General features: G+C 35.9%; 2 protein-coding genes and 1 long non-coding RNA gene across 3 annotated transcripts; 1 reads left to right on the top strand and 2 right to left on the bottom strand.

Moving 5' to 3' along the window:
* Positions 1-7,601: 7,601 nt before the first annotated feature.
* LOC131934777 (uncharacterized) lies at positions 7,602-15,545 on the top strand. The gene is made up of 4 exons (XM_059290902.1): positions 7,602-7,779; positions 8,779-8,833; positions 10,912-11,088; positions 14,466-15,545. The coding sequence occupies exons 3-4, from the start codon at positions 10,922-10,924 to the stop codon at positions 15,361-15,363; spliced, it is 1,065 nt and encodes a 354-aa protein (XP_059146885.1). The 5' UTR covers positions 7,602-7,779; positions 8,779-8,833; positions 10,912-10,921; the 3' UTR covers positions 15,364-15,545.
* Positions 15,546-19,149: 3,604 nt separating this feature from the next.
* On the bottom strand, positions 19,150-27,584 carry LOC131934782 (replication protein A 32 kDa subunit). Its single transcript, XM_059290914.1, has 8 exons — positions 27,430-27,584; positions 22,410-22,462; positions 21,804-21,911; positions 21,452-21,565; positions 21,117-21,308; positions 19,830-19,931; positions 19,481-19,584; positions 19,150-19,289 (listed from the first exon to the last, which is right to left on the bottom strand). The coding sequence occupies exons 1-8, from the start codon at positions 27,440-27,442 to the stop codon at positions 19,211-19,213; spliced, it is 765 nt and encodes a 254-aa protein (XP_059146897.1). The 5' UTR covers positions 27,443-27,584; the 3' UTR covers positions 19,150-19,210.
* Positions 24,188-26,077, bottom strand: LOC131934783 (uncharacterized). The gene is made up of 3 exons (XR_009385839.1): positions 25,870-26,077; positions 25,029-25,142; positions 24,188-24,889 (listed from the first exon to the last, which is right to left on the bottom strand). It is a non-coding gene; the product is annotated as an uncharacterized LOC131934783 (long non-coding RNA).
* Positions 27,585-27,785: the final 201 nt, after the last annotated feature.

The raw sequence follows: 27,785 nt of genomic DNA, 5'->3' as shown, positions 1-27,785 counted from the left end.
ATATAAGACATGTAGTTTGTCAGCTTTTCACCATTAGTAACCTTCACATTACACCATTTATTTTTATGCTTGATATGTTCAGATCTTTACACAATTGATAGGTTTTAAAAAAAAATTAAATAGTTATCAAATAAAAAATACCCCTCAACTGGTTTTAGTTACCAATGACATAGTGCATCTAACAATATTATGAAAACAACTCATAACCCAGATGAATTTGAGATTTTTATAACAATATTTTCAAATCTCTCACAATTTCAAAAAAAGTCTGTGGGACAGATGAAGTAGTCGTAGAGTTTACCTGTTGCTATGGAGGTCAACACTACTATTGTGGGGATATTGATGAATTGCGGTTAACCTCAAAGGATCTCCTATGGACTCAAGCCCAGCATCCGAACTCTAGATTTTTTGGGTTAGCTGTGGTGCACTCTATCATCTGATCATGCTGTCCCATTAAGGTTTTATGTTTACAGGATTTTTTCTGTGTGTACATTTATCATTGCTTTCTTTGGGGCACTTGGCGTAGTTGCAGTGATACTTACATACTTATGGTTTGAATTATCAATTGTTTCTGTGCCCCGGTTTATTGAAACAAGGGACATAACTAGATATTGCCATCTAGCCAGTATACTGAAACGGACAGAACTAGATAATGTCATCTATCCACTACACTGAAACAAGGGACAGAACTAGGTATTATAATTTAGCCAGTGTTCTGAAACAAAGGACAAAATTAGATGTTTCCATCTACCCAGTATACTGAAACAAGGGATAGAACTAGATATTGTCTTCTACCCACTATACTGAAACATGGGACATAACTAGATATTGTCATCTAGCCAGTATACTGAAACAGGTGACAGAACTAGATATTGTCTTCTACCCAGTATACTGAAACAAGGGACAGAACTAGATATTTTCACCGCCCGTGTTTAAACCAGGAAGTAGATAACCATCCTGGTAAATGAACACCCGGCTACCCATCTCATACCATTGTAATTTTATACATCTAAAAATAGAGACACACCAAGATTATCATCTCTACAAACCAAGACCCCCGTTTAACCTGTCTGCAACTCTAGACGCCCCCCCCCCCTCCCAAATCTCATGTTTCGCGTGACGTGTGTGACGACCCCCGTGAAGAACTGTACGCCGTCACCTCAAGACGTACGGGTCAGTTCCAGATCAATACCAACCGCAAAGGGGGGGGGGATATAATCGTTTTGTAAATTCGAGGTCGGTTGTTGGTGATGAATGTCATTGATCAAGGAATCCATGGCTACCTTTTATCTCCTATATTTATAAGTGGTTCAGGTACTAACTTATCACCTATATTTATAGTTATAGGTCGTGGATCAAGTAATCTATGGCTTTTATATCCTACTAGGCATGCTGCCCAGCTTCGCTTAGGCTTTCGAAAACATTGAGAATTTGAATGCTTAATTAATTCGCCCGAAGGTCGGTCTACGACCTCAAGAGTTATGAAGAGGTTCCTCCGTGGACATTTTTTTTTCGATTTATAGCTCATATAAGGTACCGGTCAGTCGAGGTCAGTTTTGACCCCCACATCGTAGACTTTTCGGCCAACCGGCCCCCGTGTTCTGTCGCATCAAGGCAAGATCATGCCAAATTTGAAGCGCCTGCGGCGCCGGGAAGTGCCCTATCGGACACCCGACAATCTAGATCTAGATCTAGATTTCTAAAAGAATTTTTTTTTTAAGTTTAGCCCGAGCATAATAAAAAATAATACATTAACCAAGTTGACTTGCTGTGTCTCGAACCTGCACCACCTGCGTGGTTTAATGTACACTAACATCTCCGCTATTTAGGCAACTTATAAAATACGGAGAATGAAACACGTATTTTAAAATCTTAACTTACGCGAATATGCCTATTCTTTCAAATTAATTTTTTATCCCAAATTAGCCAGTTCCAAACAAAGATTTTGAATAAAATAAATAAGTCTTGAAATAGTTGAGTCCTAATATAAGAATCTAGAAATTTATTTTTGGAATTGATTTTAGAGAAGTTAGAGTCTAAATCTAGATCTTAGCGTCTACGTCTAGATCTAGTTATTGCGTAGATTTAGATTTAGTCTAGATCTAGAATCTCTAGATCTAGAATCCAAATACATAAAATAAATTTTATGAGTTTAGGCCGGAAAAATTGTATTGTATACATTTCATAGTGTAGGCTACGTAGATCTAAATCAAATTTGAATGAAATAGTTCATTTCTTTTCATTCTAAACACGGCAGATGACGTCATTAGTTAATGTATAAGCAATAGTGACGTCACAGTTTTATGCGTTCTTTTTCACATATATTAATGCTTTTCCGGTTGCATAAATAATACTGTTTCTCTACATTCGAATACGCCTTTAATTTTTATTTTTCTTCTTTAACTAAAATTGTGGTTATACATTTAAAACATCTAACATATTTTTTTCAACAAAAGTCCGTAAAAAGTTCTCGATATATCGCTGCCGATTCTGACGTGATGTCCGGCGAAAATTTTTTGCGGACAGAGAAAGAGAGAGAGAGAGAGAGAGAGATGTGCGAACTTGGGGATTTATATATTAGGATATTTATGAGTAGTTCAGGTTCTACCTTTTATCTCCTATATTTATAATCCATGGCTACCTTTTATCTCCTATATTTATAATCCATTGCTACCTTTTATCTCCTATATTTATAATCCATGGCTACCTTTTATCTCCTATATTTATAATCCACGGCTACCTTTTATCTCCTATATTTATAATCCATGGCTACCTTTTATCTCCTATATTTATAATCCATGGCTACCCTTTATCTCCTAACGTCGCTGCCACTTCTGTGACAGAGTTGCCGCGGTGTTCCAGCAACTTGTTCCAACATTTGGATCAATGTCGTCTTTTCTTCTAATCTCGCCATTGTGGAGGCTAATGGGCCGTGCACGCTGTAACGATTGTACCCCGTCCTTCGATGGCATCTACATGATCGTTAAGGAAACTGCTAACCGTCGTTCTACAATATCCCCACCACTTACGCGTTTCCCCAGAACTTGCTTGTTGCTCGCATGCTACCATCCAACTTAGTCCCAATTTTTTTTCCCGCTGGCTGCTCTATAGTTAAACACTGCCGAGATGAATGGTGGAGGAATTATTGATTACACTGATGGGGTATTGATCGATGCCGTACATGCCTGATTAGAGTTTCAAATAAGTGTCGACACCTTATGCGGCTAACTCTGGCTAGACTTGTCTTGACTGACTGGTCACAGAATTGCAGTTGACCTTCGTGTTTTCATCTTGAGACGTCATCCAAGGGTGAGCGATTAGAAGAGTACTCACGGCATGTTTTACTGGTGTTTAATTTTTTTTAATGCAACCTCGCATCTAATTTTAACGTTTATCTGGCCACAAAATATAAGACTTAACTGGCATCTCCTTCAAGTTTTAATTGAGACGGAGCTAATACAGACCCGAAAGAACCCACCGACTAAATGACAAACTGACAAATAAACTATTGACTATTTAGCTTCCATTACGCAAAAGGACCTTCGATAAAACTGCTCCCGACAAACTGATCCACAACTTTTTAACCCCATAACATAGCACGGGTCGCTTTTTACAAGCTTTTATTTAACTCACTTCCTCGACAGTCTGTCTGTCTGTCTAGACGGAAACGCAGGAGTGAAAATTCGGACAGTTCTACTTGACCGACACGATTCACAGTTGGCACGTGGGTCAAGACATGAAGACAATGCAATCTGAAACTAAATTTGACTTAATTGGATGCCTAATTGATTTTTTATGAATTAATTAAAATTTGGACCGAATTAGTAGGCATGTCTACCCAACCACACCACACGCGTCATCAATAGCTGCGCCATCACGACCACGTAATGGCTGCGTTCAAAAACCATTGCGCGCCTACTGAACGTGATATTCAGTAGGCGCGCAATGGTTTTTAGTCATGTAACTCGATTGTAGATAAAACATGTAAAGTACTGAAAAAAAAATTCATAAAAAACGTTTTAATAACAAGCTTTTATGTAATGATGCACTAAAAAGTAGAAAATAAATTATAGACTACTATTTAAATAACTATAAAGAAAAGCGTGGGTGTCTTCCTTAACATTAGTAAAGGTATCCAATAGATACTAAAGTGACCCACGCTTTTCTTTATAGTTATTTAAATAGTAGTCTATAATTTATTTTCTACTTTTTAGTGCATCATTACATAAAAGCTTGTTATTAAAACGTTTTTTATGAATTTTTTTTACAAGCTTTTATTTAACTCACTTCCTCTGTCGTCAGTCCAGACGGAAACGCAGGAGTGAAAATTCGGACAGTTCTACTTGACCGATACGATTCACATTTGGCACGTGGGTCAAGACATGAAGACAATGCAATCTGAAACTAAATTTGACTTAATTGGATGCCTAATTGATTTTTAATGAATTAATTAAAATTTGGACCGAATTAGTAGGCATGTCTAGCCAACCACACCACACGCGTCATCACCTTCAATAGCTGCGCCATCACGTAATGGCTGCGTTCAAAAACCATTGCGCGCCTACTGAACGTGATGTTCAGTAGGCGCGCAATGGTTTTTAGTCATGTAACTCTATTGTAAATAAAACATGTAAAGTACTGAAAAAAAAATTCATAAAAAACGTTTTAATAGCAAGCTTTTATGTAATGATGCACTAAAAAGTAGAAAATAAATTATAGACTACTATTTAAATAACTATAAAGAAAAGCGTGGGTGTCTTCCTTAACATTAGTAAAGGTATCCAATAGATACTAAAGTGACCCACGCTTTTCTTTATAGTTATTTAAATAGTAGTCTATAATTTATTTTCTACTTTTTAGTGCATCATTACATAAAAGCTTGTTATTAAAACGTTTTTTATGAATTTTTTTTTTTGATCTAGTGAAGTTAAGTCACATTCTCAATCAACCACTTAGTTTTTCACACGTTTTAAAGCGTTCTAAGTAATTAACATATCAGAGGCGTAGCGAGGGGAGGGAGGGTGGGGCGGCCGTCCCAAGTGTCCGGCCTAGGTAGAAAAAAATACATTAAAAGCTAATTTTAAGCTGCATTAATGAATCATCCACAGTTAATGTAACGAAAATTGCTTAGGACTTAATATGTAACTGTTTTCTACATCAATGAAACAAAAAAAGTGCCTGGTAAAAAAAGTTCCAGAACCGTTCTAAATCGGAGTTGGGACTGGGGGGGGGGGCACTGTTTCACCAACGTGAATATCTATATATACATGAATGGACACAACACTGATAGTCGCCCCGAACACCGGAATTTTGTCGCAACGCTTCTGTTACGTATAGCTAAATATTAGATGGTTGTCGCAGGTACACGGCACACTGTTTTGTCTAGAGGCCCAGATTGCTCTCAATGCGCTATTTGTACAAGTTTTCTTATCTTTCCTTAATTTAACAGATGCCTTGGTATCAGGCATTACTGCGATGCAATTATCCGATAAAAATAGCGCATTTCCTGAAGTCTCACAATAATAAGAACTAGATGACCCGGTTTCCCGTTGATTAATGGTATGTCTGTTTCTGTTAAGCCGAACTAAAAGTTAAACTAAGCTCCCTTTGTCTATAAAATACTCCCCAATGACGTAAGTCTCAAATAGACTCTAACAACTAAGTCCAGCACATAGTCTGCTTGTGTGGCTTAACCCCGGCGAAACTGGGTGATGACGGATACCTGGTGCCAAAAAAAAATAAATTAATCGGGAGCCACGGGCAGATCATCGAGTAGAGGAGCCACTCTGATTCTAAACCCACGCATGTTTTTCTGGAGAAAACCTCGAGGTAATATCAGGAGTGGGGCCCCGTATGTGAAAAAATTACCAGTTCTGGTTTATTTTCGGCAGCTTTTGCAACCGAGATTGCAAAAGATTTTTTGCTAGAGTTTCTTCCAGGCATCTCTTCGGGGATGGGGGTGGGGGGGGGGGGGGGGGGGCGCCGAATGAAATGGAATTAAATACATTAAATACAGAAAATATTTTTTTAACAGTGTCCGCCCCCCCGGAAATTTTAGTCCGCCGCCCCCCCCCCCTCCGGGGAAAAAAGTCTGGAAGAAACACTGTATTGCCTAGCAGTCCTTTGGACTATACCGGCACAAGATATCATGAGGGATCATGACCTCATTTATAAGAGTTAAATAGGTGACAACAGAGAACAAGAAAGCCTATTAAAAACATCGGGCGAAGATTCTCTTTGATTTTCTCTTTATTCTATAATTTAGCAATGTAGGTACATTAAGTGGGTAGTCTAATTAATCCAACAAAGCAACTACTAAGTGACCATCAAACATTCATTTTGTCGGCTATTTATCACTTAAAATCAAGTTAAATGAAATCCCACATCAAAAGCATTCTTTTTAAAAACTTCTTTAAAGTTCCACGCATTTTATAAAATGATGCACTATGTGCGTGACATAACCTTTAATCAGACCATACCGAGTTCTGTCATTAGAATTTATAGCGCCCTCTCCCTCCTCTGCCTCCACGTCTTAGACCCAGCCTATCCGTCGTCTTCGTATTGGGTCTGATACTAATATATAATGCTCAAAGCTTTATGTGGTCCCCTGAATTGTGGGTAAATCTAATTGCAACGGTATCTTTTTAGCCCTTGGCGTACATATAGGCTATTAGTATTATATATATATATATATATATATATATATATATATATATATATATATATTGTGCATTGTGCACCGATTTCACTTCGAAGCTTCTTATTTAAAAGAATTTTCTGACCTATACAATTAATTAAGATTACAAAACGTATAGGCCTTTTGACCTTATGCCTTAGGGCGTAAATCAGCGTTGAGGTTGATTCAATACTCACTTAATAATTGAAGGATATTGTCACTTAGGAGCAAAGTAGACAGGGCGCGCTGCCCTAGACACTGACCGCTGTATTCATTTTTTATTATATAACTTAAAATGCTTAAATGTTTCCTAAAATAGAATTGGCTGCGTTGTTGGACCCACTGAAACACACACACACATGCAGATACTGATTTCGTATTTTTAACTCAGCTATATTCAATTTATAAAATGCTTTGAGTACATCTGTTCTTATTTCTTAACATTACTTGTGCTGAGTTCTAACAAATATCGGTGTGGTTGCCAGTTTGTCACACACAAATAAGTCTACTCGTGACGAGATAATGTGGCTAAAACACCGGCAGCTACTGTTTTAGAGTAACGTGATACTGCTTCTATTTACGTCTCTTTAGATAGGTTTAATTACGGGTCTCATGACCGTGGTTGATGGCTTGTTGTTTTTGACTGGGGGATTGTGGGCTATTGTAAGAGTTCATTCGACGCGTGTCGAGGCGCCGCCTTTGTGACTGGACAATTGTCAGGTGGGCGATTAATAATTTCCAATACGTGTTGAAATCACTGGACCGTGGAGCTGTAGCAATCAGAGCACGTCATTTTTTTTTTTTTTTGCGTTATATTATTGTAAAAAATGTAGGCGTAGTAAGCGTTTCTTTCGACTCAATCGCTCAAGTCTGTCGCGTGGAAAAATAAAAATTGGAACTTGTGTTCCTGCGAATCAATACTTTATTCATTAGAGATGTGATATCTCTTACGGAAACCTAAAATAGTCATCCAATTATTTGAAATTCATCCAACATTCTATATTTAGAATGGCTATTCTATTTTAAGTGGCTGTTCTGTGTTAAATGCGACAGGGTATAAAAGAAGAGTGTAAATATTTAACGGAACAATATGCTGGAGCTGGGTAAGTTTATTTTTCATTCATATTCTGTCTGTAGTCTTTATGTACCATGCTGTTTTGTTGTTTTCGCATGGTTTTATCTTAGGTGAATCAGTACACTAGCACCGGGGTGGGTTTTTGCATCCGGCTGCCCCTAGACTACTTAGAGATATTATTTAAAAGAAAAATATATCTATCCAGTATCCACGTGGAGGTATCGGCCTGATATATTTAAAAAAAAAGAGCTCAGAAAAAAGTTGTAAAATTTGTTAAAAATAAAAAAAAGTCTCCAACCGCCACAACCTATTAAGTTTTTTTTAAAAAATAATGATTTTATACTTTAATATCGCGCGGTTTAATATTTAATTGATCACCGCAATTTATTGCCTTGCTGCAATTAAATCTAGCTGTTTAATTGGATAATCTGAGATATCGTATTGTGTAAGGGGATACTAGGGGGAGGGGGGTTATGTGAGAAATAAACTGGGGTGAAGTAGGAATAGTATGGGTTTCAATGTTGTTTTGCCTACAAGCAAATGTTACGAGTTCAGTTGCTATGTGTGGCTATCAATCGAAGGGCCTTTTGTCTCGCGAAGAAAGTGATGTTTACACATTCATCCCCGTATCTACAGCTAAACTAAATAGACAGTTTTAAAGCGTGAATTGATGTTTGCTTGTGGTACATAAACCTAACCAATTTCACGGAGAAAAGAGTGAGTTACTTTGTTTCGTCGAGTTGCTGGACTTGCGTGCTTTGTTGTATTCAGTGTGTATTGCGAATAGATGGATACGATGGGCGTATCTTTTTGGTCTGTTAACCATACTAGTTAGTCGTTCGTCATATTAACATCCTAACATATTATTTGTTGTTGGTAGTTAATTGCTACAGTTTATTCGATTGCAAAAATGATTGCAAAAATAAACAGTTCTTCTTTTGCCATTCTTTTGATATTGCTCTTCATTATGTTGAAAGATTGTGTATTTTAGTGTTTGTATCTGTAAGGGGGTTATTTTCTTTTACAGGACCTATATTGAAGCCTGCTTAAGGGATTTATAGTTTTAAATTTTCGTTAAAACCGTAAGTATTTCAACTGCATTTGATTAAAATGAGTACATCAAAGTACATGTATATACATGCATATGCTCACCATACGCAACACACACACACACAGATAGAAAAATAGACTGTTGAAGCGAGGCGTAGCGAGAGGGGGGGGGGGGCGGGGGTGCGGACCGCAACGGGTGACACCATTTAGGAGGATGACACCAAGGTAAAAAATAGTAAAAATATATAGAGAAAAATTTGAGTGGGGGTGCAAATCGAAAGTTTGAGGGGGTGGGGTGGAAATCGAAAGTTTGAGGGGGGGGGTGCAAATCGAAAATTGAAAGTTTGTCCCCGGGAAGAGTCGCTACGCCTCTTGGGGCGGGGGGGGGGGGGGGGTGACACCATTTAGTGCCGCACCGGGTGACACCCGACCTCGCTACGCCACTGTGATGGAAGTTTTAAAAATCTATCTTGTAAGTTTAAAAAAAAGTTAGACAACTATACCTACCTGTTATAAAAACCTAACGTCAAATAATTTCAGCATAGGGTAATCTTAGGTTAATATTCAAAACGTAGGCTACGTCTAAGACTTTATAAATAAAGTTAGTTATTAAGGCTTGTCTAATTAAATAAACTTTTTTTTTTCATCTTCCTCCAACACAATTGAGCATTACGTCTCAATCTTTTATGCGCCATATAAGTCTTTGATTCCGATTTTAGTATGCTTCCATAGCCTTATTCACCCCAGAACAAACTACAAGGCAGCAGTTTGATTTTGGAGTTGTCTCTCCTGGATGGGTTGCTGTCCCCTACTACCGAACCTCATCTGCCCTTGAGGTTCGAACTCGGAACTCTACCGACCCGACCACGCCGACCCCACAATTTAACAAAAAGACAATATAGACGAAAGGCCTTGTATCCACTTTACGATCTTTCGGTTTTTGTTCTGACCTCGCTTAATGTATTATTTTTTCGAAATTTTTTAAAAATGTATATGCAAAGTAGCTATCGTGTTGTGCACATATGAATAGGGGGAGGGGGGAATAAGGGGGGGGGGAGGGGCGGTTGGTGATGATATAAAATCCAGCATTTCCATTGTCCACGAGTGAATCAATAAAGACACAAATTGTTTAAATATCGAACATGGTCAGGACGATCGGATCAATAGAAATTACCAGGACCGAATCATTTCTAAATCTCAACATTATGCAACTGCTGAAAGTGACCTGGCTGTGAGGACACACTTCCGGTTTTAGCCCGTGAAATCAATACACGCCCCAGCTTCAACAAGCAAAGGCGATTTGCGCAACGAAATAGTAGAGGACACCTCGCCCAGTGAGTAAGGACGTGTGAAAAGTGCAGGTCGAAAATACAAGTGCAATGGCATGTTTCGTATCTAAAAAAAAATAACAAGTACTCTCAAATTATGTTCTTTATAAATTCAGACCAATTTAAGCTCACGTTAGTTTCTAGTGAAATATTTTTCCCCCTTTCAGCTTAACAGCCCAGTGACGTAGCCAGAATTTTATTCTATTGGTGTTTACAATATATCCACATACAAACGCATGCGCGCACACACACACACACACATATATATATATATATATATATATATATATATATATATATATATATATATATATATATATATATATATATATATATTATATATATATATATATATATATATATATATATATATATATATATATATATATATATATATATATATATATATATATATATATATCGAATCCAGGTGGGATTGACACTACCCCTAACACACTAGCACCTGCCCCCCCTGCCGATGCCACTGTTACAAATATTATTACAAATTGTATTTTTCTGAAAGCCTTCGACAAAAAAAAAATCCCCAAATAGTAGGAGGATGTGTGTGTGTGGGGGGGGGGGGGGGGATTAGATTGGTACACGAGCTAAATACTGATCCGCTTGGGGTGGTTATGTGATACTATTTTTTTAAAATAGCATCGTTTAATTTAGTAAGACCTCCAATTAAAAAACTATTTTCTACGAAAAGACAACAGCTAATGTACTGTTCGGGTTAAGATTACCCATGCAGTACTTATAGTATACACGGTCTTTTTTTACAGATTGGAAATCATGACGCACCAGTACCAGCACAAGTCTACAACAAGCCGTGTGATTCACGTCAACCTCCGCACAAGCAAAGAGTTGGAGAAAAAGCTGCGTCGCCTGGAGAAGGAACGGAAAGCTGCGTTACGGGAACTGAACAACGAGAGCAGGCAGTTTCTGAACAGCTCATCCTGGTGGGTTAACTTTAACTCTAACCCCTCATCCTGGTGGGTTGACTTTCACTCTAACCTCTGAAACTGGTGGGTTAACTTTCACTCTAACCCCTCATACTGGTGGGTTAACTTTCACCCTAACCTCCCATCCTGGTGGGTTAACTTTCACTCTAACCCCCCATCCTGGTGGGTTAACTTTCACTCTAACCCCTCATCCTGGTGGGTTAACTTTCACACTAACCCCTCATACTGGTGGGTTAACTTTCACTCTAACCCCTCATACTGGTGGGTTAACTTTCACTCTAACCCCCCATCCTGGTGGGTTAACTTTCACTCTAACCCCCCATCATGGTGGGTTAACTCCAGTGGCGGAACTAGAAAAAAAGGGCCACCCCGCAAAAAAAAATAATTCTGGGGCCCCCTCCTATATATATATATATATATATATATATATATATATATATATATATATATATATATATATATATATATATATATATATATATATTTACATTGAATACTCATTTCTTGCCCGATCGGGTTTTGAAAAAAAATGTCTTTTTTTTTAAATTTAAACAAATTACAGCATGTTATGTGTGTGAGTCCGTTTGTCTGTTTTGTATTTCACCTATGTATTTAGAACTAGTTTATTCAATGTTTGCTGTAATCCTGCCTACCCACAGTACTTAGCCGGTCAAAAGAATATAAAACATGAAAGCTTTGTGTGTGTAATGGTTTCTCGTGTTATGTTTATTTTTATGTTTTTTTATTTATACTATTTGTTTTAAATATATTTCCAATTTATGCTATGTCATTCTTTGGTATGTATTTTTAAAAAAAAAATAACTAAGAAAATTAATTGCTTTTTCTTTTGTTTAGTACAAATATATTAAAAGGAGCTTATGAGCACCCCTATTTAACTATTAAAAAAGGGAAATAAGTCATGGAAGTGTTCTGAACGTTTTCCTATCTTTCACACTACAGCTCAGGCATAGTTTTTTAACGCAACATCATGTGTTAGCTACTGTATAACATCACTACTGTAGTAGATCTGTTTGTTATTTACAAAAGTTTTTACCGTTAAGTCAAAAATGCAAGAAAATTATTTTTTTTTAACTATAAAAAAATTTATTATGGTCGGTGATGGGCCCCTAAATGGCGTGGGCCCCCCCCCCCCCCCGCAATGCGGGGTCTGGCGGCACTGTAGTTCCGCCCTTGGGGTTAACTTTCACTCTAACCTCCCATCCTGGTTAACTTTCACTCTAACCCCTCATCCTGGTGGGTTAACTTTCACACTAACCCCTCATCCTGGTGGGTTAACTTTCACTCTAACCCCCCATCATGGTGGGTTAACTTTCACTCTAACCCCTCATACTGGTGGGTTAACTTTCACTAGCCCCTCATCCTGGTGGGTTAACTTTGACTCTAACCCTCATACTAGTGGGTTAACTTTTACTCTAACCCCTCATCCTGGTGGGTTAACTTTCACACTAACCCCTCATACTGGTGGGTTAACTTTCACTCTAACCCCTCATCCTGGTGGGTTAACTTTCACTCTAACCCCCCATCATGGTGGGTTAACTTTCACTCTAACCTCCCATCCTGGTTAACTTTCACTCTAACCCCCCATCATGGTGGGTTAACTTTCACTCTAACCTCCCATCCTGGTTAACTTTCACTCTAACCCCTCATCCTGGTAGGTTAACTTTTACTCTAACCCCTGATGGTTTAATTTTCACGCTAAGCCCAGCATTTTCTTATTCGTGATTTTATTTCCCTATTTTGGTTTGCATTATGTGTTTATAATATGTAAAATGTAAGATTTAGTTTAAAATGTGGAGGCTTCTAATTGAATAATCAAACTTAAAATCACATGTTTTGTTTTGTAATATTTTATTTATAGAAAAAATTAGGAGTGGGGGAGGGGGTCGTAGTTTTTGCCGTTTTGTCTTGTCCACACTCCTATTCATCTCAAAATGCCAGCTCCCCTATACAATTGACGCTTCTACACCCTCTAAATCTAACTATCTTGAACATTTCAGCCTTATTTTTACTCTTAAGAAATGATAGAAACTCAAAATGTATAGTATGTCTAATTGTCCCAAAGTTAGGATCCTGCGTACTACATTAGTACTAGACAAAATCTTGTGTGGAAGCCCTCCTCCTCCATAAATTCCTGAATTCATTAAAAAAAAAACTGATGGTCATCGATTGGTGTCCTTTACCTCTGGGCTATTTTTTTTCTTTCTATTTACCCAAACCATTCATGGCGTAAAGATCCTTGTGTAGATAACCCGACGTTTGTTCGCCGTAATGATCAGGCAATTATCTTAGTCATGATCTCCCCTGCGCTTACCGTTCCACGGTCTACCCTTGCGTCTAGGCTTACCACAATACACTTTACACAACCACCCAAACACAATACACTTTACACAACCACCCAAACCCGAGGCTAATGTGTCACGGTCTCCCACAATACAACACCAGAAATACGAGACTAATGACCGCAGATAATTTTTAAAAAATTGAATGATAAATGAACGCCTGTGGTCCTTAACAATGTGTTTGACAGGTAACATGTCCGCCACGTTTGTTCAAGACCAGTAACTATGTTTTAAACACAGTGGGGTTAAATTTAATTAGCGTCATCGTATTGATTTTTTTGTTCTTGGTTTAGTTACACATTTATAAATGTAATCGACGAGCCGAACATATAGTTACACATTTATAAATGTAATTTAATCGACGAGCCGAACATATGGTTACACATTTATAAATGTAATTTAATCGACGAGCCGAACATATAGTTACACATTTATAAATGTAATTTAATCGACGAGCCGAACATATAGTTACACATTTATAAATGTGAATCGGCGAGCCGTACATATAGTTACAGATTTATACACGTACTCTACGAACTTTACATAAATCTTGAGATTTCAATGTTTCAACACAACGGGTTTAGGGCTATTTTATGTTTATCCTCTTTGTTAGCCCTTTGAGGTCGTTCATAAATGACGTGAAGATATATATTTTTATCGCATCACCTATCACAGCATGAGAAGTTATATATTTTCACCCCATTACTTATCACCGCAGAGAAGTTATATATTTTCACCCCATTACTTATCACCGCAGAGAAGTTATATATTTTCACCCCATTACTTATCACCGCAGAGAAGTTATATATTTTCACCCCATTACTTATCACCGCAGAGAAGTTATATATTTTCACCCCATTACTTATCACCGCAGAGAAGTTATATATTTTCACCCCATTACTTATCACCGCAGAGAAGTTATATATTTTCACCCCATTACTTATCACTGCGCGTGAAGTTATATATTTTCACCCCGTCACCACACTTAAGCATAATATATTTATTTCATTTTAGCAAATGGAACACAGACTTTTCTTCGCAAGGTTTCCAGAAATCACCAGGCTCCGCATCAGGGGAGCTCTACGGGTGGTACAGTCCGCGTGACGTCACACAGACGCGTTTGTTGTCTAGGTCTTTGGAAACCATGGCAACAGCGGGAGCCAGGTCTCCCACGCCAAGATCATCTTCGTACACATCCGTCGAGAGTTCTCCGTCGTCGTCACCCGAGTCTAAAAAACGTCTCTTAATAAACAGACGTCCAAGCAACGAAGGCCAAATGAACATTGAGTCAGTCAACGGACGTATATCCACTGCGAGAAAATATTCCTCTGTTGGTCACGACAATGTGGGTGAAATACGCGGGGGGTCGCTTATCAACATACCTCAGATAGTTGTAAGCGCGGAAGAGTACCCGCGTGAAGACAACCCAAAAGTCGTGACTGAAAACGAAACAATGCTACAACTTCCGGTTAATGGTTATGAAAATAAACAATCTTTATCGCCAACTCCTAGGCGAAATAGGAGCTCTTCAGTACCGTCAATTTTCCCACCCGTTTCTTATCTCGAATCTTCTACTGCGACACAAAATTTCACTGGGAGTAGAGACAATTTAATTTTCAAAGAAAAAAAATCTGAAATAGCACGACCGCGGAGCAACAGTATTTCAGTGTCTTTTGCTTCGATATCGCGCGAATCTCCAAGAGTTAACACCCCTCGTAGGAAGAGTCTAAGTGTCGAGAGACGAGCAACCAACAGGAGGTCATCGTTTACCGTGGATCAGCTGATTCAAGATTTGGCCCGTGGAATAGACCATATGGACATGTATAATCGTGCGAACATTCTCCCTCCAGAGGAGTGGGAAAAGCTGAAAGATTGCAGATATCTCAGATTGCCCAACCCCGAAAAGGGGTAGCTCTTTAGTAGCTCTTTAGTGAAAATAAATATAAAAAAAAACATAATTATATAGATCTACTAACCGCAAACTTTTTTCTTAATTCACCATGTCGATAGGTTTCAAAGTTCATTTCAAAAATATATAGATCTAATTTATTTAGCAAATATACACTTTAACCCTCCCCCAAACTTTATAAGTGCTCCCCCTATAACGGAACTTGGATTCCATATCTACTCTTTGCCGATGGCAACGCAATAATGTTTCAATTTTAATCTAATTAGATATTTAATGAGTGATTTAAAATGTATCTATCTATCTATATATATAATTCTCTTCATGGAGACCATAGAAAACACCAAGCTGTAAGCGCGCCTAGCAGCCCCCTCTCTTCCTCTCTAGGCATATCCCTACCACCACCACCCCCACATGGTTCACGCTAAATGTTTACAATCGTAGAGCCGGGTTTAGTGACGGCTATTAGGGGCGGATAATTTAGTTTGAAACGATTTTAAGCTTCGGGGAGGTAACTAAGAGGAGGCTGCTTTCACGGGGGGGGGGGGGGGGGGGGTGTAGGGTAGTGCTTGGGGGAAAGGAGGGTGTGTGTGTGGGGGGGGGGGGGGGTTATCGTCCTTAACGAGCTACTGATGGTGTTTTAAAGCAAATGTTTTCAGTGGCAGCTTTGGTACTATCGAATTCACAAATTATGAATTACTGAAAAGTAGAAAATAAAACAACTAAATAGCGGCATATGATACTCCTCGGGTCGGCTCCTACTTATTAATTTAAAGATGACTATCTTCAGTAATGGGACGCCTAAGCGGTAAAGAGCTAGGCTGTTAACCTGAAGGTCTCAAGTTCGAATCCGGGTGCAAGTCAGTAGAACGTACCTGAGTCCACCCTCAGTAACAAAGGGGAGCTGTGGTGAGATGTATTCGGGGTTGTTTTTCGCTAGGTCGTCAACAAGGGGCAGATAATTGTCACCTAGAGCCAAGGTAGAGACTACTAAACAGGTCTTAAATGGTCATTAGGGGTGTGGACTTAACGGCATTGAACGGGTTGGGCTCTTGAAAGGGCCCCATTTAATATTTTAAAAATAGTTTTGTGTTATTAAACGTGATATTATTAAGCTTGATTGTGTGTGGGTTATTTTTTGTGTGACATTTCTATAGATTGGACGTATGTAAAGTGGTTGTTTATACTATTTTTTGGAAATAAAAAAATAACAAAGCTAAGCAATTTGATTTTTTTTCTTATGTCCACATGGTAATGTAAACCAATATGGCTTAACACTAGATCATGCTGACACACCAAAGAAGGCCTGTACATTTTATTTTGAATATTTACCGGCTGTGAGAAATGGAACATTTAAAAAATGTCATATTATGAACATAAGAAAATAAACTTTCCTTTTTTAGTGAAACGTTGATTGCGTATGCTATTATAAATACTCCAAATACATTTTAGCTACCAACGCTTTTACTAAAAAAGAAAATTTGTTTTATTTTCTTATGTTTAATAGCTTACATTAGAAAAGCAAGTTTTTGTGTGTATTTCTTTTATTTTTATACTCCCTTAACGTCCTTTATCAACAGTCCTGTCATAATCTACCGCTAATCCGGTCATGTCTATCGTTAGCCCCACATAAACAAACCAATGTCATTACACTTTGCCTTCCTATGTTTATTTCTTGTGGTGCTCCATTCATCAATTAAAATTCTGTGAACTTGTGACTATGCGGTAAATCATACACAACCGTGTAACGTTTCCAAATGACGCATGGAGTTAATAACATAATGACTCGTGCATAAATGTTTTTTGTGTGCATATTTTACCCCTGCATTGGGGCAAGTGAAGTAGAGTTCACCTGTTTTAGTGACCTCGGCGTATGAAAGGAAAGTGAGGTCAGCACTATGCCCAGCCTACTCTATGTACGCATGCATACATCGGGGAGAATTTAAAAAAAAATAAACCGGTAGTGATCTCCCCTAAACTTTCTCGAATATTCTTATATAAAACAACAGGGGATGGTAACTGGGGATATAGTTATGATTTTTAATCCATTTTAAATACTGAAACTTTTAAAAATAGAATAGAATCTCAGTAAAAAACAATTGCGCACCAAGCGAACGCCTAATAAAGGTGTGTATAATAGTGCGCAATAGTATTAGTACTTAATAAATTTACATTAGTTTTTTGAGAAATCGGAAGTAGCGTAAATTACTACTTCCGGTCAACGGAAATTACTCAAAATTTAACAGAAGGTAGAGAATTAGATCTTTTACTTACATGTGAAATTTCATTTATCTATCTGAAATAGTACTCAAGTTATAGGCTTTTGAAAAATTCAAAGTAGAAAAAGTACCACTTCCGGTTGTCGGAAATCGCTCAAAAGTTGATACGGATCTACGATTTTGATATAATACTTATATATGAAATTTCATCAACCTAGCTGTAACGGTACTCAAGTTATCGTGTTTACACACGGACACACAGACAGACACACACACACAGACATACGGACAAGATTGCAAAAGTATGTTTTTCCGTATCAGTGAGGTGTAAAACGTCGAGATTTGTAAAAATCTCTATTTTTTTTTTTTTTTGCACGATTACAATACTTTCTCTATACTACGTATATACGAGAAAGTAAAAAAAGAGCCACCAGCAGGATGCACTTCCTACAACAAAACCAGCAAACTACACCGAGGTCGTCGAAACATGTTCAAACGTCGAGGTTAGGTTGGGGGGGGGGGGGGGTTAGAGATTAAGACTTGTGACGATGTGCCTTGTGAGCGATAGGGTGGGGGTGTGAATGTGATGTAGAATTTATTTTTGGGTCTTTTAAAAACAAAAGTGGATGAAAAATATGCTGTTTTACGGTGGTTACTTTAGAACGGGATTGGAAGTTTAGTGATTTCATTTTAAGGAGGTGACGATGTTATGTAACGTCTCTATAGCCACAGACACCATCTGTCCATAAATGAGGACACAGTTTGTTATAGTAATTCTAATAAGTGTGGGGGATTTAAAAATTAAATCACAGTACGTTAATGAATTACTATATATATATATATATAATATATATTATAGTAAGCCATTTGTGTTATTCATCAAATTGTGATAACAAAAATAAATGAAGTCCGTGTTAAATAACAGAAAAATAAACAATCCTTATTTCCCACGTTATATTCACAGATGTAACTCAAGGAGTAAACAAATAAAAACAATATAAATCTGTTTAATATGTCCATAACGATTTCATTTTTGTAATTCCATACATTTCTTAACATCTCCATGTATAGCGAAAAATGCTAATATATTGTTATAACTATCATGTGTATGCAGTGTTTATTAGGTATCTACTATAGTGGTGGTGGGTGATACGACTGCAGCGTATAAGCTGTTGAAATTTCAAGGGACATTACTGAATATAATCGAACACGAAAATTAACTCAAAGTAGCCTCCCTTGAAACAAGATACAGATAGAACCTAGTTTTATTTGTACGTTTTAAAATCTAAACCTATAATTTTCTTAACACATCATGTCTAATGGAAAGAATCGTACAGCTGTTAAGTAATTATTAGCGTAGGAGTTCAGAGAACTTGCATAGTTAGTGATTGTATTAATTGTGCAACTGTCATTTTCTAGAGATTAATTTAAAAATCTTTTTTTTTAATGTGGTAAATAGGCAGTTCATTTTAAATTACAATACAACAACTTCAGTAGTTTGAAATTGAATTACGTTTTTTTAAACATTGTAAAAAAACAAACAACCAGCATTAAAAATACATCAAACTTGTAACTTTTAAACCTGTGTTTATTTAAAAAGATTCATTCATAATATACAAGTGATAATTCTGCAGTTAATCAGTTGAACTGAAATGTTCATCATCTATTGTTGAATAAATATGCCCTTCACCACTTAAAAACTCAATTGCGTCCCTGAGAAAAAAAAGAAACAATTATATCACTTAAATTTATTTGAAATAAAATGGTGTTTTTAAATATCACAGAGTATTGTAACTTCAAAGTACAAAACAATTTTCAAAACAAAATAGATATATGCTATTGTAATATGCAAGCTTATTCAAGTTATTGTGCTCAATTTTAATTCAAAAGGATAACATCTATACCTGATAGCTTTGGGGGCCACACTTTTTAACTGCTGGCAAATCTCATCAATGCTGCAACCATTGTCACCATTTTCTAATGTTTTGTTTTTGATGATCATTTGAATCTGGAAAATATATTTTTTAACCATAAACTTACAAAGAATTAAAAACTAAACAAAAACAACATTAGCAATATATGACGAATTGAAACTAGAAGTTTGTTTAACTATTGAAGATCTCTATGTGCTATGTTGTTAAGCTAACAACATAATGTTAAGTTAACAACATATATCACTGCTGTTAATAAACAGTTCAAGGGAAGTTCTTAACACAAAGTTTAAAAACACTTCAATCTTGTAGCATCGTATACCTGTGCCTGTATTGTAGTCAACCCAGGGATCTGTGTTTCTCTGCCTGTATCCATCTTACCCATTGTCGGCTGCTTGTTACCAGCTTGGCTAGAACCAGAAATCTGTGGATTAGAAGCACGACTTAGAAAACATTGGAAAAGAGAAGAAACAAAGGATAAAATTATTCAAGGAGTGAGCTCCCCTAAAATATATCTCTATTTTATATTGAAATATAACAGTATGGCACTTCCAGTTGACTCAAGATTAAAGAAATTGGTACAGCTAGTCTACCACCCACTTAACCTAACTTATCAAACTTTAGATGCTCTATCCAAGAAAAACAGCTACGCCCAAACGATGGTGGATATTTTCAAAATAAATTATTTAACATCCAACACAATATAAAACATGTATGTTTAATTTTGAAATTCATTATCACACTATGATGAAATGCTATGCACGATACAGTAGATAAACATGTGTAAACATATCCAGGGGCGTAAAGAGGGAGGGGGGGGGGGGGGGGCAGGGGGTGCGGACCGCAATGGGTGACACCATTTAGGGGGATGACACCAAGGCAAAAAATAGCAAAATATATAGAGAAAAATTTGAGGGGGGGGGGGGGGGGGGGGTGCAAGTTGAAAATTGAAAGTCTGTCCCCGGGAAGGGTCGCTACGCCTCTGGGGGACGGGGGGGACACACACCATTAAGTGCCACACCGGGTGACACCCGACCTCGCTACGCCACTGACCATATCTTATGCTTAGGAAATTTCCTTGAATCTATGTAGGCCCTACTACTAGAATTTTCAGAACATTTGGAATTAATTATTTTGCTTGTTCGCTGATAAAGAGTTATGCTGCTTTATTAATAAAATAAACAGATATACAGTGCAATGTGAGAGAAATAATGTCCAGTGGGCTCTCATCACACCTTCAAAGAAAAAAATCCAACAAAAAAATCAACATCTTGTGAGGATGTTTAAAAATGTACTTGACCAATGCAACTTATGAACAGCCCTGAATGAATAACTAACACTTTTTAAAACCTACAATTATACACTTTTTGTTAGCGGTTTCCCACTATGTAGTCATTTCACTTTTAAAACAATAAGTATGGGCATTAGATTTTAATTCCCTAACATATGATGCCATGATTACTAACCACAACAGACATAATAAGGTTCAAAACTGGATTTTAACCACATCTGTTATAAATTTACACCTTTTCATTAAAGTATAAAAATGTATAGTATCTATTTTAAAATTAGATTCATATGTTTCGTGTATAAAAATGTTTTCATTTACCTGTTCTGAACTACCGTTTGCATGAATAACATCCAAAATGTGATACGTTAGTTCGTTCATATCAGTGAGGGGAGTGATTTTAATGGCATTTACTGTTCTTTTGCCTCCAAATGCACGAAGGTTACCAGAGATCCTGACATAAATGTTAGTTGGGTGTGTGGTGGACTCTTTGCTATCAGGGTTTTCATTATCCTGTGGATACAATAGCAACCTTAATTAAAAATAAAACTTATCAGCCTCAAAAATATACTTCATTACACAAAGATAAAAGAAAAACATTACCATGTTGATATTACTTTACATTATCACATTAAATAGACTAAATTTACACTCACGTCTGCTGTGTTAAAAAATCTGACTTCAATAGGGGGTCCTGTCATATCATCTATCATGTAATCTATTCTAGTTGGTGATTCATTAACTGATGTAATCAGGCCCACAAGTGTTATCTGAAAAATATTTTCTTACAAATATACAACTGCATATGAGATTGGAACAACATTTACTTTAAAACTAATTGGATAAAACAAGAGCAAAAAGTATTAGTTTTATATCTACTTGTTAATACAGGTGTAGTAATTTCAATTAAAGTTCAATAGCCATCTTATTATCAGACTGGTCTACATGAAAAAAAAAAGAAGATAAAATTAAAGCTAACCAAAGAGCAAAGTAAACTTTTTCTATTACCATAGAGAGTTCTAAATTTCCTGACACAAAAACGTCATCCTCATGTTTAGCTGTTAAGATCTGTGCAACAGTCACAGGAACAATACTGCTGCTTCGTTTACTTCCTTTCTACAAATACAGATAAAATATTTGATCCAATACAAAGTAGTAATATATATTTAGCTGTGAAACATTTTTAGCATTTAATTTCCTTTAGAAAAAAAATGATTGCCGACCGAATGTCAAAATGAAGAGTGAATGAAAAGATGAAACAACCTTTCACCAACTGTGTTTATATAAAATGATTGTTCCTTTAAAGTAATTATTAAAAACAAAATAGTGTACACAAGTACATAAATAGTGTTCAATCAAATATAAACTAGGAAGAAAAAGCAGTATATTTTGGTAGATGGAGTATAAAAGGTTCATTCTTAGACTGATTGTTTGTGCGGTATATGCAAAAATAAATACAAGATAAAAAACAAAATGAATGTGTCCCTTAATTATTAAAGTTGCAATGTTTATATGATCATCATCAACAACCCTACCTACGTTTCACTGCAATGAGGGTAGGCCTGTATATTAATTAGAGACTACTAATGACAATACATTGGCATTAATGATTACCTTTTTATCCTCTGCTTGTGGTGTGCTAAAACCACCTTGATGATCAAATTGATCTAGAATGTACAAATACAATATTTAATATAGTATGGGCTTACTATAAACAAATACACGTTTATTTCAAGTTATAATAGGGATCATTAATAAGTTATCTTAATGAAAGACAATATTATCCCATATTCAACTAATAAAAAACCACCGGAACTTTAAAATAAGCCCCCCCCCCCCCCTCCACTTTTTGTTAGTTGATAGCTTTTCTACTTGCACATCTGGTGGGAAAAAAAACCACCAAAAGCACGAAACAAAAATAAGTCTCGCACATCATGTCTAGCAATTTATCCGTGATTCCGCAAGTATGTCTCAAATTTTCTTCTCGTAATTTACCATGTTTCGCAATATACCAAAACCCATCTAGGTGGTATTCAAAGTCGAGACAATACAAATAAGTTGTTCAATTATTAACAAATTATGGGTGCTGTAAAAATAGGAACATCATATTCACTATTAAACTTGAATTAGCACATTGTTGGTGGTGGTGCTGCTACATTTTAACAATACGAACTTAAATAAAGAGTTTAAAAAAAAGTCTCCATCAAAGTTTGGGTAAATCATTGGCAGGTCAAAATTTAAGTTTAGTTAAAATCACATATTTGATTTTAAAATTTGAAAATTAAGCTAAAATCAGAGCAATTTTGAATTTACCCCCACCAAGAACAAAGGAAATATACCAACAAGTGATGATTTACGTATTTAAGCCTAATAATTTAATTTAGCCTAATTGGCCTATTGATTTTTAATAAATAGTTAATAGTTGTAGCCATGTAGGCCTAAATATATAAAATAAATTATTAATTACTAATTTAGGCCTAAATTAAATACTAATAAATATATTAATTATTAAATAAATTGGCCTGGCCTAACACTAAAAGTTTAACTTTAATTTTTTTAAAGCCAATAAACTCTAAACTAAAGCCAGACAAAGATTCCAGTGACCTGCATTTGAGCACCCTTCTTGTATTTTTAAAACGCTTTGCCAGTTCGAGTCTGGCATTTTTTGTGTTTAATTTGATTTTCATTTTAAATTTTAACCAAGATCAGGCATTTTGGTTTGATTTTCATTTCTCTCTTCCCCCCCCCCCCCCCCACCATCATAACTAATAAGTAGTAATAATAGGTATTCTAAATGAAATTTTCATAATGAAATTAAATAAAATTTAACACTTCCACCTGATAGGGATTGCTTTCATCAGAACAGAAACACCAAATTTATTGATGTATGTCCATTTTTTAAAAAGTTATGAATTTTTTAAAACTCGAAAACTGTGTTCGCTTTTCGAGCAGTAAAGGGTCTATTTGAGACCCCTGCTAACTTCTAAAATAACTAAGTTAGAACTCACAAATTTCTTGCACACACAGCCAGTAATACAAATAGCAAACCCAATTTTTTTCAAGGTTGTCAGACAGATATAAATGGAAAATTTATTCACTTAAAAATGAGCCAAAGCACAATTTTACCAAAGTACGAAAAGGGAGACAAAAAGTCAATTTACAGTCATTTTTAAAAAATCATATAAAATAAACTAATTAAGCCACATTGATAATATAAATGTTCTAAGAAAGGAAATTTAAAGCATGTTAATATGAAATAAGCAGGTAAAGAATTAATAAAGAAAGTAATTAGCGAGACCAGATTCTGCGAGGTCAGTTTATAAAAATTAGAAATTACACTCTTTTTCAAAAAATGATTAAAAAATATTAAAGTAAGGTATCTTTATAAATTTTACACCATCTTAAAGCACATGATGTTCTTAATATATAATAAACACAGAAACATAAAATAATCATTCTGCAAAACAATATAAGGCATCCTTCCTTAACGCCCAAAATCAAGAATTTTCATTACCTAACATCTTGCAAAAAGTGTCCTTACTTTTAAGAAAGTAATATAAATTGTGTAGGAAACATGTTAGCATTACTTTGTTATAAAAAATTAAATAACTATACTATTACTTTAATTATATACTTACTAAGAAGAAATTTCATGCCTTTTTAACACTGATGAAGTAAGATAACTAATTAAACTAAAATTCTTTATAAATGATCCTAACTGTTAGCTTTGTGATGTTCATCTAGTTTTGTTACTCTGCTCCCTAATCATGACATGCTTAGCCTAAATTTACTTGTTATCAGTAAATTTATTTCTTCTAGTTAGTTATTGATCAATGTCAACTTCTGGAAATGTCTAGGTCCTAACTTATCAGAAATCTTAGAGCAGGTTCAAAAAGACAGGTCAATATCCTGATTGGGAAAGTTTTCTATGAGGTTGGGTAGCATTGTAATTAATAGTCAATATCTTGGTTGAGTTAGTCTTCTTCTTCAAGGTTTGGAGTAGCATTGTAATAAATTATTGTGAACTGGCAGCACACATCAAATTATGGAAACTAGTAAGGGATCCTTCCATTGGTCCAGAGTATAGAAAATGTCTGTGAATAAAAACAATTAATTAGCATTTCCAATATACTGACTTATATAGTAGGTCTGTATATCTTTATACCTACTTAGATATCAATCATGTAACATTACATCATTATAACTAATAAGCAAAGTGAAGAAAATACTAACATCTGACATATGGTTTCCTTCAAAAGTATTCCGTAGTCCTGTTGGTGCTTACACAAACAATACACATTTTTGACAGGCCTTTCAGTTTCCCCTTTCTTTTGCTAATATCTTGCTCTGTAAATAGAATAATATTAAAAGTAAGGCTGCTCAATGCTTTTTTAGATATTAAATGTAAACACTTTAGATAGTTCTACTACTAGAATCTAAATATTAACATGAAAGCAATAGTGAATCTAACTAATCTAAGTAGATCTAGAAACAATTTTGGGTTAAACTATTATGGCAGGGGGGCTACATTTTATTTTAATGTCGTCAGTTCAATAAACCTAGAGATAAGAAACATTAACGATCGTAGTATTCTAAAATTTAATGTAATTACTGCAATTATATAGAATAGTTAACTATTAAACTAGGAAAAACAAAATAAACAATGCTACAATAAATTGAAAGTATGCTGTTAACCCTGCGTAATATAATAGTTGAATCCAACATTACGAGAAGGCAAAAAAAAAAAATGGCCGACAAGCGGCTTGAAATATCAACAATATATTGATAGTTTAATCGGTCGATGTTAGTAATTAATAAAATTCACGAATACAAATTAAATTCTATCACTCTTTTAAACATCTTTTTGATTTAACTGTGCATTCCTTTTTTATTTTGGTAATCGTAAATTAAATACAAAGAACTTTTAAAAAGGTCTAGATAATTTTTTGTTAAATGTTTTTTTAAGCGTGTAGCAATTACCGATAAGTGGACACTAAAACGCAAATGGTTTAAAGCAGCAGTTTATTATAAATAAAATGAATATAGCTAATAATTTATAAAGCACTTAACTTACCTAGACATTGTTTAAAATCCATGGTAATCCGCGAATAAACACAAAATCCTGCTTTGAACTTGAGCCGGGTGTTCCGTGACATTACGCAAAACTAGATTTAAGCCGGCAAAAGTTAGCGCGGGTCATCACGATACGTATGCGTTCGTTTTTATTTCTGCGATCCGATACCATACATTAAGTGTTAATTAAATTATAACATTTTTATAGTAAATTGGGCGCCCTATCTGAATATATAATTTTGCCGGCTGTAAAATATTTTTTTCGTGTAAAAAAATCATTTGAAACTTTTAAATCTATTATTTTTAGCATTAAATTATATTTTACAGCGGGCAAAGTCATATCATCTTAAAGGGCGTCCATTCTACTTTCTAGAGCAAATTACACTGTCCGGACACACACCGCGAAAAAACGCAACTTAAAACTTCCATGCGGTCTCATTCAGTAACCGCTTAACATAGGAAGGAAAAAAAAGTATCATATCTATCCGCAATCATTCTACTTTAATAATGTGTGTGTCATTTTGTATTCATACGCATAGAACTTTAGCTATTCTTGTTATAGTGACTGGGGGGTCTTAACGTGTGTTCGGACACATGTAATACAATTTCAAATGTGTTCGGACACCTTTACCCGTCATCGGACAAAGCACTTTTTGTTCATTTAGAATAATTTAAAGTCAATTTAATGAATAAAAACATATATGCATTTATATTGTGTTATTGATTGTTTGTGAGGTAATTTTAATAGTATAAAACCTTTTTCCCACACTCCCAAAGTTCATCCCATTCAGCCATTGCGGCTCGCGCAGTACGCTGCTAAGCCAGCCAGGTCACATGATTCCCCCTCCTCTTTCGCATTCCACTGCCTTCTTGACCTTATTTTGACCCTTTCCCTTCAATAACCAGCCCCTTTTATGATCTAAATTCTTATTTAATAATATTTTTGTGTTGCTGTCCGGTCCCATGTAAGGTCAAAAAAGTTAGCGAACACCCCTTTTTTATTGTTCAAGCACAAAATAACCCATTAACCTTGACATTTACGATGTTCCATACATATATAGAAGCTATTTATAGTGTAACCTTTTAGCTAAGCGTTGATTGGTTCAAGTTTTGCCCCTAAGTCCAACCCTAGGTCACTTCATCCGGCTGGTGTAAAAATAGAAATGTGCGTACCATGCAACGTTAAAAATTTTCTAAAAATAATTCTTGAGAGAGGAAACGGAAGTACTTGACACGGAAGTGTTCATAAATGAACAGTTTACGTGCAGGCGCCGTGGTTTCGCATGAGACATGCTAATTAAAGTTTCTATGAGCCAAAAACCGACGAAGTGTTCGGTACCATGTAGTGTTCGGACAATGTAATTTGCTCTATATTAGTTTTTAGTGTAATCGTATGTATTATGGTATCGGATCTCCGAGCGTTAGCGCAACCCGACCAAATTTTTTTGCGCGCAGTACGTTTTTTTCGGCTCATTTAGAATACCTAGATTAATAACACTAAAAAACAGACCAGTGAGTACACACACATTCACACGTAAACTGAGACATTGCCACACTTTACCAGTATTCCACATGTTGCGCCTCTTATTGAGATATTAGTGACCGAGATAACAACACTGGTTCTAATTTACGGCTGATCGAGAGTAGATTTAGATAATAGATATAGATCTAGACCTTGGATATGCACTTATTGTTTGTTTACTTCGTGGTATGTTTGGCGGGAGTTGGTTGGATTAGAACTCTTCTCTCGGATGTTTAGAAATCGTTGATTTTGGCTAATGTTATAACGTAATATTTTCGCCTTAAACTAAATTGTGATTGTATCAAATAAAATAGACTAAGAGTTAAAAAAAATAACATTATAGGGCCTAAATCTATTTAATTTATTATCCAATTTAATAGTTGATAGTTGTGTTT

The sequence above is a fragment of the Physella acuta genome, unplaced genomic scaffold (assembly GCF_028476545.2).
Source record: "Physella acuta isolate Inbredline_101_S28 unplaced genomic scaffold, ASM2847654v3 ptg000117l, whole genome shotgun sequence".
NCBI classification, from domain to species: domain Eukaryota; kingdom Metazoa; phylum Mollusca; class Gastropoda; family Physidae; genus Physella; species Physella acuta.
The sequence above is the reverse complement of the archived record's forward strand: the minus strand, read 5'-3'. Positions and strand labels throughout refer to the sequence as shown.

Coding starts and splice junctions, on each gene's coding strand:
- LOC131934782 (XM_059290914.1), bottom strand. Junction 21,912..22,409: donor CACAAGCAGAGGATAAAAAG/GTAATCATTAAT, acceptor CTGTATTTGTAG/AAAGGAAGTAAACGAAGCAG. Junction 19,585..19,829: donor TGACTACAATACAGGCACAG/GTATACGATGCT, acceptor TATATTTTCCAG/ATTCAAATGATCATCAAAAA.
- LOC131934777 (XM_059290902.1), top strand. CDS start 10,922: ATGACGCACCAGTACCAGCACAAGTCTACAACAAGCCGTGTGATTCAC. Junction 11,089..14,465: donor TTTCTGAACAGCTCATCCTG/GTGGGTTAACTT, acceptor ATTTCATTTTAG/CAAATGGAACACAGACTTTT.